At 41.4% G+C, this 16297-nt stretch overlaps 1 protein-coding gene across 1 annotated transcript; it reads left to right on the top strand.

The window, feature by feature from the left end:
* The first annotated feature begins 1121 nt into the window (after positions 1-1121).
* Positions 1122-16275, top strand: chrm4a (cholinergic receptor, muscarinic 4a). Its single transcript, XM_020477189.2, has 2 exons — positions 1122-1499; positions 12789-16275. Exons 1-2 carry the CDS (start codon positions 1445-1447, stop codon positions 14327-14329), a joined length of 1596 nt encoding a protein of 531 aa, XP_020332778.1. The 5' UTR covers positions 1122-1444; the 3' UTR covers positions 14330-16275.
* Positions 16276-16297: the final 22 nt, after the last annotated feature.

A 16297-nucleotide genomic window follows, 5' to 3' on the forward strand; every position in this document is an offset into this window, starting at 1 on the left:
GTCGACAAATTATCTTGAAACTACGTTGATTCAACCAGTTTGTGCCCAGTGGGGTGCTTCCACACAGGTGTGGTTCCTAACATCTCATCATGCTTAGAGTAATGTCTAAAATTCCCAGTTGCCCATTATTTTGGCTACCATGGCTAGAAGAAGAGATCTCAGGTTTAAAGTAAGTGTGTGTGTGTGTGTGTGTGTGTGTGTGTGTGTGTGTGTGTGTGTGTGTGTGTGTGTGTGTGTGTGTGTGTGTGTGTGTGTGTGTGTGTGTGTGTGTGTGTGTGTGTGTGTGTCAGTCACCAGATGTCAACACAATTGAACACTTATAGGAGATTCTGGAGTGGCGCCTGAGACAGCGTTTTCCAGCACCATCAACAAAACACCAAAAGATCGAATGTATTGTGGAAGAATGGTGTTGCACCCCTCCAATACAGTTCCAGACACATGTAGGTATAATCTATGCCAAGGCGCATTCTGGCGGCTCGTGGTGGCCCAACGCCGTATTAAGACACTTTATTTTGGTATTTCCTTTATTTTGGAAGTTAACTGTATGTATGAGTTTAACACAGTAGCATAGTCTTGGTGTGTTCCTTGAAGCACGTAAACTCAATTTACAAGGGAGCTGGCCATGGTGCTGAAAACTGGATGGCGCGCCTGTTCTATAACGACATCATCCTGTTATCTTTCTTGGTTATTTGAAGTACCTGATATCGTCAAACTGTCACTGCACGTATTAGCTAACGTTTTTCAAGAGATTGAGTTAGCTTTTTCTTACAAGGCTACATTGTCAAAAGCACTGAAATACCTAGACGAGGCTAAAGAGCAAATAAATCAGACAGTTTGCAACAAACATCTAACACAGCACTGGACCACTAATCCACAACTTTTTTTACGCCACTTCGAAGAAATGACCAAATATAGGCAACCATTTTAGATCATAATACACAATTTAGTTAGATCTGTTCTCAGGAAAATTACATTTTAACTGGAGCCCTCTACACCCGTTTTCAGTTCGGCAAAGCGAAGATTGAGCGAAAAGGAATAACACTAGGCCTTCAGGTGATTGGTTAGACTTGCATGACATCATTAACAGTCCGTTCTCTCGTTGTCTGTGAGCATGCAAACTTGGAGAAAAAAAAATCGGTCTCTCACAGATGAGGGCACATCTGCCGGAGTCCGAACTGCCTCTTTCGAGAGAGACTTGCACACCTCAGCTCGGGGCGTTTCGGTCACCAGTCACTTGGAATTGTACTCTCCTTATCAAGGCTCTCTCTGGTACCTGCCGAAAGACATTCTGACATGAAAATGTATGATGTTATCCAATATGTGCCAATTATTATGATATCGCACAACATTGGGACATCGTCATCTCTATCCTTCAGGAAAAACGTCTTACAGTAAGATTGAGAGAGGGATTTTTGCCTGGTTGAGTACCATCTAAACATGCAACATGAATCCCACTAACAGCACTGGAGCTGGTGGGCTTGCGCCCTGGAACTTAAACAGTAAGTTATCATATTTATAATGCACTTTTCGCATTTGAAATACAACAAATGGGAAAGATGGGCTATTAGACAGAAAGTGGAGGAAATCGAACTCCCCTGCAAACAATATAGTCTGTATGTTTTAAACTATGTGTGCATTCTGAAAAATCCACTTTTGCAAATGAAGGCTGTTCAAATAACCTGTCCCCGAGTTATCACGAACATTATTTTAGAATCCCAAAGGATAGACTATTTGCAGATGTATTAGCAATAACGGAATCAACTACATTAATTGTTCTCAGAAATACCACCGTGTCACCCCTTAATGATATCCACCATTTGATAGCACATCAAAGTGACTGAGAAAAGATCGCGCAAAACTAGGTGCGCAAGATCAATTCGTATGGTTCGGCTGTGATATCTGAGTAAGCAGTCTTTGGGTTAGGCTATTATAGAAAAACCCTTGACATGTGCACAAATAAAAAATAAATAAAAACATGTTTTTCAATATGTTGTGGTCCTATCGACGTGATGTTTTAGTGGGCTATATGAGGCTAAACAATTTTAAAAGATGGTCCGACTTGACGTAAATAAACTGTAGCCTATATGTCCTTATCTAAAAAAAAAAAAAAAAGATAAAATGTGTACTAACTGGTTATCGTCATCTTACGTTCGCGGTGTTTGTATAACTAACAGTTTAAGTAGTCGTAGATTATGAAGTTTGAAATCTCAGACATAATTGCTTAAAGTGTTGTTCTAATGAAAGAATGGAACGTAAGATGGAACCAAACTATTATTTCACAGCGCTCTTCAGATAATTTGATGAGTTAATTGGGTGTATATTTGACCACTGGAGTTCAGGCCAATTATGAGAGGTGTATGCTTCTGGTTCTGAGGAAGTTCATGTCAACATTATTAATGCGTGACACTTGCTTCTCCATTTTGGGCTCTCTCTCTGCTTCCATTAAAATGTCCGACTCATTGCTGTTGTTGAATGAATGCATTTATTTTTTTTTCATTTTGGGGGTGCTGAGGTTTCTAGATCATAGCTGATTTTATAGGGAACCCCAGTTCAACCAAAGCACCCAATGCAAAAACTGAGCTGATGTTAATTTACATCTAACAGATGCAATCTGTAGTCTAAGATAAAGTTGATATAAACATTGTACAATGTTGACATTTGCATCACAGTGCAGATACCCAGTCCCCTATACTCACTGCACCTGACACAAAGCCATTTCACAATTCATCTTACTCCCCCCCCCCCCCCCCCCCCCCCCCCCCGTTGCTTTGTCCCAGCTGCTGGGCATCCCTGAGAGATCTGCTTTAAACTGTTTAAAACTTGCTGAAGGCGGCTTTTGGTGCAGGGAAATGCCTGAACCTCATTGAGATGCAAAGCTCTCCCTGCAGCCCCTCGGAAATGAGCATCCCAACTGTCAGGATTTGTGTCCCCTCTACAATCATCAGTGGCAGCAGCGCACACAGGCAGACACCCAGAGCTCAACAAATTTCTCACAGCTGGGACAGCAGGAGTCCTCTTTATGACTCAATCTAGTGACAATCTAGGAGTGGAGTGTGTTTTTTTTTTTTTTTTTGGTGTGCTGGGTTCTAATCCTGTCCCTGTTTTGGTCCATGGCTGTTGTGCGTGGCTGCATTTGGCGTGGTGGACACTTTCAGCTGGTCTGATATTAACTGCACAGGACAGATTGTGGATGGGGTCAGGCAAGCCATTGTCCTTCAACCCAGATACATCAATTAGGGAGCCATTTTGCTAATTGAGCGTGAGAGGCTGAGAGATCTGTGATGCTCTTTTGGCCATCCCCTTGCCCCACCCCCTGGTCAGGGCTACGCCTTTTCTACCAGGGTTGGGCTCAATGTAAGCCGCTCAATTCGAATTGAATGCAGCCAAGTCAGGAAGTGATTTGAATCAAATTTCAGAAATAGCTTCTACTTTTCAGTTTACTGAGAAGTAATTGAAAATAAATTCCCTTTTTTTTCGATTATTGGTTTGTAATTTTAGTATAGTTCTTGAATTGACTGCCTGTTCTCTGGGAAAGAGTCAAAGTAAAGTCAACTACAGAATTTCAATCATTTAGGGCATGTGTGGAACCTATTTAGGATGTTTACTAGGGTGAAATTAGCTTAGCCCAAAATAAACTCCATAGGTATACACTATAGTCAGAGAGATAATGTAGTGTACACATTTCCTCCTTTAATGGGGTCATATGCTACACCCAACCCCCATATTAACTCCAATACTCCCCTCCCTGTCTGCCTGCTTCATAACCTAGTTTTAGGACTGAATCTGCTGCAGCACCGCTGTGTGCCAACGCTGGGCACAGATGTTTCACACTGGCACAAACGGGCATAGACTGGGCTGGATGAGTTAACACGCAGGCCAGGGTGTAGAGCGATGCCTAGGGGACACATTCCATGCCCTCTCAGATTCATGAGCTCCAGGAATTTAGTCAGCTCTGACTCAGGGAGAGATGGATCATCTTTCCTGGGGTTTAGATTTCACGAGACAGCCCACTGGGCACACCAGATCCTTTCAACATGGACAGTTGGGGAATATTTGGTTGAGAACTTGATTAATGAGATTACAACCTATATTCACCAGCTCAAAAATATAGCCAAAAGTTAGTTGAATTTCAAATGTTTATCACTATGCTTTCAACCATTTAAAAGCACAACAAAGTTCAAATGGGAATACAATGTTAGATATTTTGTTGATTTAATGTGTTATCCCTGTGCTTCATATAATAGCAGAACCAAATCACCTGGATTTCAGTTGAGATTGCATTACAAATCCATGGTGCACGTGATCAATGACGTTCAAGAATCTGCACAGATTATTTCAGCAAATGTGAAGATTGCCACAGACCTGCGAGGACCTATGCATGCAATCTTGAACATGCACACTTTTAAAAATATAATTACATAAGACATTTATAGTCACAGAAATCTCAAAATGTAAATGTGGACATGGATGTGTTAGTCATTTTAAGTTTGAATTTTACATTCGTTTCTAAAATAGCTTTAACTTTAGGCTAATTACTGTATAAAAAAAATTTGATAGTAGAAATAACATTGAAGATCTGACATTGTTTTAAAGGTGGAAATTCAACATATTTTATGTAAGGTTTGTTAATGCCGAAATGTGTTTACCATGATGATATAATCCTGTGGTGGAAATTTCACCTTCAAAATAACAGTTTGTTGATTACTGTTTTCAAATCCAATGTATTTTACATGTCACAATACATTGACAAATTACGTTGATTCGTTGGATAGCAGATGTAACAGATATACCAGCCACCAATGCGCCCCTCTATCAACGTTGTGAGGAAGGGATGTAACAAATAAAGAGACACAGACAACCTCACCGTAACCTCGCCGTAAAGTTAACAGAACTGCGGGAAAGCAGTGTTCGGCAGGCAAGGGCGAAGGATTACTGTCTGCCGGTGTCCTAGCTAGCGAGTGGTGTCACCCCCGCCTCCCGCCTGTGTCTTCGTCTCCTGTGAGGTTTATCTGCGGTTGGTATCCAACGTTATGGTACATTACCAGCAGCTACTGTAGTCTCCTGCCTGTGTACCTAGTTTAAGTTGAAACATTATTTGAATAACTAGTCAAGTGATTTCGTAACACAGCTCTGCAGCATACTTAAACAGCTACTAGCTAGACAGCTAACCAGCTAGCCTAGCTAAATAGGGTGACTCAAAGACTGTACAGTATGGGAAGCACAGAGATGCCGTTAGATGGTTGTCTGGCTGGCTGCTACTGCCTGAGCAGAGATGAGATTGTGACTTTAAAGGAATGAAAAATAATATTGTATAATTTCATTTTCTATTGATGTCTAGCCAATGTGGACCTGACAGAGACAATGGAACATTTTGGCAATTGAATGTTCACTATTCTTGGCTTTGGAATTTTCATTAAAAAGCTCTAAAATATTTGTAATGACATTATTTCATAATGCATGTAATGTTGAAAAACATCAAAGACGGTGATAATTTTGTAATAACGAACCAAAACTGAACCAACCTCAAAAAGCACTAATGGCTCAGCACTAGTTCCCTCCATGATACCGATTATTTCAAGACAATGGTTAGCAATAACTACACTATTCTATGGTATGTGATCATCTCTCTCTCCCTCTCATATATTTGATCTTTATTTCAGAGCTACAGTAGTACGAAGTTTATGTCCATTGCTATGTCATAGAAGGGCCTCATTATGCACAGCAGCAGCAGCTTTAATTACATACGGTTTAATTGAAGAAAGCATGGCTCTTATTGTAATGTCAGCAGTTGCCTATCAGCGTTGCGCAACACCTGTTTGTAGCCACATCCTCTATTTATGGCATCCTCTCTCATCAAAGCCACAGTAGCTACTGACATTATAACTAAGATCAGATTGAATTAACGTATTGTTGTTGCATGTTGGCACAGCGGCTGTGACAAAGACACAATCCACACTAAAGTCGGAGGGAGAACAGCCAGTCAAGGCTGTAACTGAACTAAAACATGTACAGTACTAGTCAAAAGTTTGGACACACCTACTCATTCAAGGGTTTGTCTTTATTTGTACTATTTTCTACATTGTAGAATAATAGTGATGAAATCAAAATGACGAAATAACACGTACTGTATGGAATCATGTAGCAACCAAAAAAGTGTTTAAAAAAAAAATCAAAATATGTTTTCGTAGCCACCCTTTACCTTGATGACAGCTTTGCACACTCTTGGCATTCTCTCAACCAGCTTCATGAGGTAGTCACTTGGAATGTATTTCAATTAATAGGTGTGCCTTACTAAAAGTTAATTTGTGGAGTTTCTTTCCTTCTTAATGAGATTGAGCCAATCATTTGTGTTGTGACAAGGTATACAGAAGTGGTAGACAGAAGTTAGCCCTATTTGGTAAAAGACCAAGTCCATATTATAGCAAGAACTGCTCAAATAGCAACAGTCCATCATTACTTTAAGACATGAAGGTCAGTCAATCCAGAACATGTCAAGAATTTGAAAGGTTCTTCAAGCCACTGGAAACAGCCACCTTGTCATATAAAGGAGTTAGATTAGAGAGTTAATAATCACATATACAGTACATGTCTTTGATTTGAATTTGAATGATGTATGTCAACATGACATACAGACTTTACCTTCCTCTTTTCCTCTATCTGTCTCGCTCTCTCTTTGTCTTTCTCTCTCTTTCACTAAATCATCCTTTAACCACACCATCAGAAGTTTCTCATAATTCTTAAATATACGTTTATTTGGTAATGAACACAGTAACTATGTTTGACATTCTCGTTAACAAGCCCAGGACATTCCTGATGGCCCAGCAGAGTTATGCCAGTGGCAGCGATGTTTCTCTGCAGGTAGTTACATGGCACAGCATGAAAGCCTGGATAATGAGAATAAAGGGAATCAAAGGTAGAGCATGTACCATATCAAGCAGCTTACAGCACAGAAGAGGATCCCTACAGCATGCAGAGGGGATGTTCACTGAGCCATGCATCCTATATTTAGCATTATTATTAGGCCCTCCCTAATGTTTAGAGCTCAGAGTGTGTTCCCATCAAAATGTACCCTTAGAGCAGGGGTTTCAAACACATTTGCCCCACTGGCCGCATCCGCACTTAAAATGTATTATAATCCATCTCCATCAAAATGTGCAAAAAATATTTCTCTATCCATCACTTTTGGGATTTTGGATGCTCCTTGACTCTAGTTTTTGTTTCGATGACTGTTAGTAAGCTGGACAGAGTGAAGAGATGATAAATGCGGGTCCATTATCATTTCTACACGGTTTTGATTTGGTTTTAGTCATTTAAATGTCAATTGAGATCTTTTTTCCCCAAAATATATATTTTTTTTATATATTTTTTTAAACTCAAACCACCCATGGGCCGGTTTTGCCTTACAGGGTTTGAGAGGCAGTCCCTGTTGTGTAGTCTCAATAGTTCAGAAGACCAACACAAGAGAGCATGATTCCTGCACATACTGTTTGCTAGCATTACCTTAATTGCTGTAGATGTAGACAACAACAATGTGTTCTTGCTACAACTGATTCTTAAGTAGGCTCACCCAAGAATAGCTTGATTAACCTATGCTTGAAATGCATAACAGCCCAGTGCATATGATGTATATTTTCGTTGTTGATTTTCTGCATGTGATTGCCCTAATCCCCTGGTTTAGTCTTTATTTAGTCTTTAGTTTAGTCTCTGTGTTCAACGTTATGTTTATTAGACGATACTGCATACAAGGATTAATATTCTACTCTCAAATCCATCATAAAAATGAAAGTGTCTCAGAAGATGGAGTAATCCTATTTGGCTAAATAGTGACTATAGTCCTTGTTTGAACTCCTGATTAATGAATGGATGTATTTGTCAGCAGCATCTGCTGTTTGTGGCATCCTGCTGTTCAGCTTTGGCAAGTTATGTAGAGAAATATCTATCCGGGGTTCTGGAACCGTAACAGTCTGGATAACTACAGTATAGACATATAGCTTTCTCTTGGGAAATACTTACCCAAAAAGTATCACGTTGCCAAAAGTATGTGGACACACGTTCAAATGAGTGGATTCGGCAATTTCAGCCACTCGTTGCTGACAGGTGTATAAAATCTAGCACACAGACATACAATCTCCATAGATAAACATTGGCAGTAGAATGGCCCGTACTGAAGAGCTCAGTGACATTCATCGTGGCACCATCATAGGCTGCCACCTTTCCAACAAGTCAGTTTGTCAAATTTATGTCCTGCTAGAGCTGCCCTGGTCAACTGTTAAGTCCTGTTATTGTGAAGTGGAAACGTCTAGGAGCAGCTCAGCCGCAAACTGGTAGGCCACACAAACTCACAGAATGGGACCGCGGTGTGCTGAAGCACATATCATGTAAAAAACAACACTCACTACTGAGTTCCAAACTGCATCTGGAAGCAACATCAGCGCAATAACTGTTCATCGGGAGCTTGATGAAATGGGTTTCCATGGCCAAGCAGCCACACACAAGCCTAAGATCACCATGCGCAATGCCAAGCATCGGCTAGAGTGGTGTAAAGCTTGCCGCCATTGGACTCTGGCGCAGTGGAAACATGTTCTCTGGAGTTATGAATCACGCTTCGCTATCTGGCAGTCCATCGGACGAATCTCGGTTTAGGCCGGAGAACGCTACCTGTCCAAATGCATAGTGCCGACTGTAAAGTTTGGTAGGAGTAATTTCCCATTTCACATTCTTAAAATAAAGTGATGATCCTAACTGACCTAAGACAGGGAATTTTTACTAGGATTAAATGTCAGGAATTGTGAAAAATTTAGTTTAAATGTATTTGGCTAAGGTGTATGTAAACTTCCAACTTCAACTGTATATAGTGAGCCGTTGTCTTTAAAGTATAAAACGTATTGATATTGGTCGAACAGGAACTGGATCAAACTTATTAGAAACTGATATAAAATCACTGAGATAAATGACCTGTTATGTATATGTACCTGTATTTGATAAAATATAGTATTTTACCTGCAGCATCAAAGACCAAAACGCCTAATAACAGTATCTGGCCCGTGGCGGCTGTGTTTTAGCAATTTTGGCATTGAGGGCTTTCAAGTGGAGTGCATCTGCTTTTCTCTTGCTAGACACAAGGATATCACAGACATTGCTAGAGCCAGGAACAGTAATTCTGAGATTTTATACTGTAAAAAAAATCACCTATCTACTGTATATTTAACTATTTCTTTCTAATTGCATAATCCCTTGACAGGGACTGAAATACATAAAAGTTGTCTGTTTAATTATGGATACTCCCCTGAAATCCTTACATGCTTACACCATTTTACACCTCAACAGTAGAACCTCGATCAGTAGGCTCAGTTATTCACATCTGAAAAAAGCCAAGTTACTGTTCTTTAAACCCAAGTCACTATTCACCTTAAGCTGGGTGGCTGTGAGGGATGTAAAACTCTATTAGCTCCCCACTTAACAGAGGTACATTTTTACATCATTCATTTCAGTTAACTAAACACAGTCCTTTATTTGAGGAATCCCTCACAGACAGACGTTTGGGACCATGTTGTCAAGAGGTTCACATTTCCAGAGCTTGAAGGCAGGTAAAAACACAAACCTCACACAAATGTGTTCAGTCAAGATACCAGTGTTGGGGAAGCCTCTATAAAATAGTTTATTAGGTACACCCATCTAGTTCCCGGTCGTACCACCCTTTGCCTCCAGAACACCCTGAATTCTTCAGAGCATGGATTGTACAAGGTGTGGCGTTCTAACGTTGCTCTATTGGTATTAAGAAACCTAAAGTGTGCCAGGAAAACCTTCCCCACACCATTACACCACCAGCCTGTACTACTGACACCATGCAGGATGGGGCCATGGACTCATGCTGCTTACACCAAATCCTGACTCATCAGCATGACTCAACAGGAACCGGGGCAGGCAATGTTTTTCCACCCCTCAATTTTTCAGTGTTGATGATCACGTACCCACTGGAGATGCTTCTTCTTGTTTTTAGCTGATAGGATTGGAACCCGGTGTGGTCGCCTGCTGCAATAGCCCATCCGTGACAAGGAGCTGTGCGTTCCCGAGATGCTATTCTGCACACCACTGTTGTACTGTTGTACTGTGCCGTTATTTGCATGTTTGTGGCCAGCCTGTTAGCTTGCATGATTCTTGCAATTCTCCTTGGACCTCCCTCATCAACAAGTTGCTTTTGCCCACTGGACTGCCGCTGACTGGATGTTTTTTGATTGTTGCAACGTTTTCTGTAAACACTAGACACTGTTGTGCGCAAAAAGCCCAGGAAGGCCGTTTCTGATATACTGGAACAGGCTCACCTGGCACCAACGATTATACCACGTTCAAAGTTGCTTAAGTCACTCGTTTTGCCCATTCTAACATTTAATCGATCAGTAAATGAATGCCTCGATGCCTGTCTGCCTGGCTTTATATAGCAAGCTATGGCAACGTGACTCACTGTCTGTAGGAGCGAACCATTTTCGTGAATGGGGTGGTGTACCCAATAAACTGGCCACTGAATGTAGTTTACAAAGCTACCAATTACTTCACACAAGAAAAAGTTAAGCTATACAAAAGTATAGTATATAGTATATAATGTATAGTTTACTTGACTAAAGTTACTTTGGAAAAAGTAGTTCACTACATCCAAACCACTTCGTGAAAGATCATCATATCTAAAATACAAATTGTAAGAACAGATCACTCGGGAGTCAGATGTTAACAGAATGTGTAATTTAAACACAAAAACTATGTTTCAAGTGAGAACTACGCAGGTCTGAAAAATAAAGGAAATTCTTCCCTTCAACCCTTTTTTCAGTTAATTTAGCAAAAACGTAGTGTGTAGTTCCAGTAGTTAGCGACACCGCTACATGGCAAAAAAGTAATTAACTACTGCAACACTACCAAGCTACTTCCATCAAGCTACTGCATATTGTAGATAAATTACTAGTTGAACTACATGTAGTTCACTACTCCTGAACACTGCAAGATACTGAAACCAAGAGCAATTTTAAAGTTAGCAGCCGCCATCTTTGTCTGGCTGGAATCAAAAAGAATGATTTATTCAGTCAAGTGAGTATGGATTTTAGACTGGTTTGATCCCCTCTGAGTTATTTTTAACTTCAAAGTTGGCTGAACAGTGAAAAAGAACAAACCTACGATATGACCAGAGGTGGTTTCATTTGATTTCTGCCTCTCAGTTATGGACCGACTCCCCTTATTCTCTGTTCCACCTTCTGGAGGTCAGAGCTGTATACAACAACAGAAGGCAGAGAGCATTAGAAGCAGCATTTCACATCCTATATTCCGACTGAAAGACAGGGGCCATATCTTTGATCAATATTGATAAGATCTCCTGTATCCCCTAGCAAAACACTGCTTTGCCATTAGAGGGCAGCCTTTCAATGGAATCATACAATCACACAATCCAGCTCTACTAAAGACATACTGGCATACACATGTTGCAGTAGCACATAGTTGTAATATGGATGATGGCAAGTTGTTAGCTAGTGTTTTGTATAATTTGATCTTCTTATCGAATGGGGTTTGTTTGTCGTTCTACGCCCTGCCTTGCATTTCTACCATTGTTGTTTTTTTAATTATTTGATCATGTTTTATACAGTTGGGTTTCCAAACTACAACACCACAAACAGAATAGTTAACTATAGTGCTTTAGTAGAGCCCTAGACAGAGCAGAGACCGACTCAGCTACACTTTCAACAGTATGTCCTCCTCAAGCTAGTATTGTACAGTGGAGGTGTCTTGTGTCAGGACTTACCCCTGTAACTTTTCTGTTTGCATTACAAAGCTTTACAGTTGGCTGACAACTAAGCATTTCCGCGGAGTATCGGGGTGCTGTGCCGATGATGACGACACTTTATACACTTTATATACTTTTATATTCACAGTACCTCAATATTTAATGTGGGGGGGGTCCATTGCTGACACAGATAGCTATCCGCGATAGAAAGGAAATGGATTACTATTCAATGCTAATGGTCGGCTAATTATGCATAATTTGAGCTCAGTGTCACATTTTCTTACACGTCAATGTTACATCGCAGGCTCGGCTGGTGTATTTCTATCCGTTGTTTTTCCATTAGTGTGCAAGGGGAAAATACCTTTAAGTACTTAGAATCTCAACTGTTTTAGAGAGGCTTAAATAATGAACCTTTGGGTCAATCTAAATGACCAGAAAGAGACGTTGATGTTTAGTGCTGTGCTTAATTTAGTTCTCTGTGATGTCTTATTGAATGAACAGACAGCTGCACAGAGCATGCGGGAGAACGCATCACTGAGGAGCAATGCAATACGAACCCAACCCTCCTCACCCAAGGCCATTTACCAGGAATGCTGTCCAGGCCCATGTTCATGTCATAAAACTTTTGTCTACTAATTTGTTCATAGGAGCTAGGTAAACTGAAGGATCTGTAAAATAACTCAGGCATGCATAGCTCAAGTTGTCAACGGCTTAAACCTTTACTACTATATCTCATTTGGAATGCAAATACTCATTTGCATATGCACATGCCCATAAAACCAGAACACATAACCAAGGATGAAAACCCAACCAGGCTATTCTTCACTTGGAAGTAAAAACATATAGTACTATGCGCTTTATAATGTCTTCAGACTTTCATACTGTGTATCACATTTCAAGAATGAAATGTCTTGGCGAAGAACATTTCGCCGAGGGCAATATGTTACATAACAGTGGATATGTTGGGAGGTTTGTGCTAAGCATCCAGAAATAACATACTGTTATCATTGTGCTTCCTTTTCAGGCTCCTTGAGCAACATTTCAAGTGATGTCTTCTCAGCCAACCTCAGCTGTAATGATTCTGGCACCAATGAGACTTGTGTGGCGGGGGAGGAGGTGGTGGGAAGCCCCTATAAAGCTGTGGAGATGGTCTTCATCGCCCTGGTTACAGGCTCCCTTAGCTTTGTCACTGTCACAGGCAACATCCTGGTGATGCTCTCCATTAAAGTCAATCGGCATCTCCAGACTGTCAACAACTACTTTCTGTTTAGCCTGGCGTGTGCAGACCTTATCATTGGTGCGTTCTCCATGAACCTCTACACTGTCTACATCATTGTGGGCTATTGGCCCCTGGGACCTGTAGCGTGTGACTTGTGGCTGGCCCTGGATTACGTGGTGAGCAATGCTTCTGTCATGAACCTTCTTATTATTAGCTTTGACCGCTACTTCTGTGTCACCAAGCCCCTGAGTTATCCAGCCAGAAGGACCACCAAAATGGCTGGGCTGATGATTGCAGGTGCCTGGGTTCTCTCCTTCATTCTTTGGGCCCCTGCTATCCTGTTTTGGCAGTTTATTGTTGGAGAGCGCACGGTTCCACCAGGAGAGTGCTACATCCAGTTTCTCTCCAACCCTGCCGTCACCTTCGGCACAGCCATCGCTGCCTTCTACCTGCCTGTGGTCATCATGATGGTGCTCTACATCCACATCTCTCTGGCCAGCCGCAGCCGGGTGTCCAAGCAGAAGCCTGAGGCTGAGAAAAAGAAGAAGGGCCTCAAGATACCTAACCCACTCAAGAGCCACATCCTTAACAGACAGAATAACAACAACCAGTCCCCCAAGCCCAGTCTGGAGTCCTGCAACACTGGTGAAGCTGTGAAGAATGGCAAGATTGATGAGTCTGTTGTTTCCACCAAGGCTGACGCTAGTGTCAATCGAGAAGAGAAAGAGAGTTCCAATGACTCCAGCACAGCCAGCATTGCCCCAAAAAACACCAAGGAGAGGGCCAACAGTGAAGCCACTGTCGGGGTGGGGGTTGGTGTTGTTCCTGCACCAGGTCCTGCTCCTGCACCTGAACCTGCACCTGCACCTGCAGCGGCAACCGTCAAACTCAACCCTACCTCTAAATGGTCCAAGATCAAGATTGTAACCAAGCAGGCTGGTGACGAGTGCATTACCGCCATCGAGATTCAGCCACCCATCCAGGGGAGCGAGGGCCGCTCTATCCCAGTCAACCGTCCCCGGAAGGTGGCGCGCAAGTTTGCCAGTATTGCCCGCAGCCAGGTGAAGAGGAAGCGCCAGATGGCAGCCAGGGAAAAGAAGGTGACCAAAACCATCTTCGCCATCCTACTTGCCTTCATCCTCACATGGACCCCGTACAATGTCATGGTGCTCATCAGCACCTTCTGCCACTCCTGTGTCCCAGACACTGTGTGGGCCATCGGCTACTGGCTGTGCTACGTCAACAGCACCATCAACCCAGCCTGCTACGCCCTCTGCAATGCCACCTTCAAGAAGACCTTCAAGAACCTCCTCATGTGCCAGTATAAGAATATTGGAACAAGATGAGCTGGAGCATACATACAGTATTAGGGCTGGTGAGGGGTAATATTACTGAGACATCTGGAGGGCTGAGTGGTACAGTAGGAGGGGAGGAGGGAGCCTCCACAGGGAGCCTCCTCCTCAGTCATGCTTATGAAATGATGTCACACTCAATGCTCCTCTGAGATGTCTTAGCCACAGAAGATAGTAACATCATATCTATGTCCAAATGATACAGTATAAATATGAAGTCCAATGTGAGGATCGTTCAAATGAAGAATCTGAGATCAGCTAAAGTTATGGACCCTTGATGTGAAGACCAACAAGGACTAATTCGTATCCACTGAAATGTGGTTACAATCTTCAAGAAGCCCAGCTGAATGTCAGTAGACTAAGGCCAGGCCAACACCTCTCCAAGATACCACCACCTAACCAGAGACACTGAGGGCAGTGTTACATCATGTCTGGGTGTACGGCAAAAGACACATTTAAAAAGGAGCTTGGAAATCTTCCTTTATACAACAGTATAAAATGAAACAAGCATGAGATGTCTAATTCAACTATCCATTTCCTCCTCTCCCTCCTCCTTATTATCGAGAGCGTTATTAACTCCTCGCGGAAATGGAGGCACTCCCTCACGTCAGTGAATCATTATCATAATGTGATATGTGGTCATAACACGGAGAGAAAAAGACGATGCGGATTCTTTGTCGTCGCAGACTGTCTAACCTCAAGGCTAGTTGCACGTACGTCTAAGTACTGCAAAAATACTGCTGGTGACTTGAAATAAGTTGTTACCCCTGAAAGTACAGTATGCATTTCCATTCACCTCCCACTGACCAAAATATTGATGTATCTGTTTTGCTCAAAGATGATCTTCAAAGGTGACAAACTGTTGATGGCAGTACAAGGCCATGGCATAAATTAACAACCAGTGTTTGGCTCCAAACAATTAATGTATCTTGTTGTTACGTTACAAGGAGAAACACCCACAGGCAACGGTAAAGCTTTAATTCTTTGCCAGATTCACAATTATGAAAGTGTTTTTAAAAATGTATTTAGCCTTCACTGCGAATGGAACTACCGGTACAAAAAAACAAACACTTGTTTATAGGGGATACTTATCTCGAGAGTATTAAACATATTTTCTATGTTATCTCCTGCCTAATTAAGAATGTGTAAATAGAAGGCCATTGTATGCTCTAAAAAGTGCAGTTTCTCTCATGCATTTCATATCTGAATGTTTGTACCTCTCTTGTATTATGTTTGTGGTTTACAACTAATTTTACAAATTGAATATAAAAAAATATATATATATATATATATAACTGTATGTATATGCCAGAGATATTAAGAGAGTGTATTTCTAAATTGATGTAAAGTCAGGAATTATGGGAAAACATTTAAGCAGTTGTTTTTGTTTTGAATGCAATTGGTGACTAAGTCACTTATATTTGTAACTTTGTCACTATTCTCCATGTTGGATTACAACGTGTGAAGTCCAGCTTGTACCTCCCCAGCCTATAATCACGTTCATCACACCAATGATTATGTGGGTAACATTACTAGCTTATCTAACTGGTTCAATGCATTTTCAAAGAAGGACCTTCTGACAAAGCATTAGATGCATCAAAGTAGGGAGTAGTGGGGAAAATAACGGATATTGTTTGGGCGTGACCTTGTAATGTAAAATGACCAGCTACGGATGTGCATCCATATAAAACTGATTTTGAAATGATCATGGAGTGATTACTGTGGTGGTAAAGCTTGATGAATAATCTGTCTTTAATTAATTAATATAACATTGGCATGACAGGCTGGGTGCGACCCCAAAAAAGGGGTGTACGGGAGAGTGTAAAACATGACCACAGTTTCCTGTAATATGGGCTTAAAAATAAAACAACCATCCAGAGACAGTGTACAGAGGATTGTATCTTTTTCTAATGCTTAATAAAGATTGTGTACCATTGGAATAGTTTTTGAAATTATTTTACA

Source organism: Oncorhynchus kisutch, linkage group LG3, assembly GCF_002021735.2.
Source record: "Oncorhynchus kisutch isolate 150728-3 linkage group LG3, Okis_V2, whole genome shotgun sequence".
Lineage (NCBI taxonomy): Eukaryota > Metazoa > Chordata > Actinopteri > Salmoniformes > Salmonidae > Oncorhynchus > Oncorhynchus kisutch.

Excerpts from the sequence above, each read along its gene's own strand:
- chrm4a (XM_020477189.2), top strand. The coding sequence starts at position 1,445 with ATGAATCCCACTAACAGCACTGGAGCTGGTGGGCTTGCGCCCTGGAAC. Across the intron at positions 1,500-12,788 it reads TGCGCCCTGGAACTTAAACA|GCTCCTTGAGCAACATTTCA; the intron begins GTAAGTTATCAT and ends CTTCCTTTTCAG.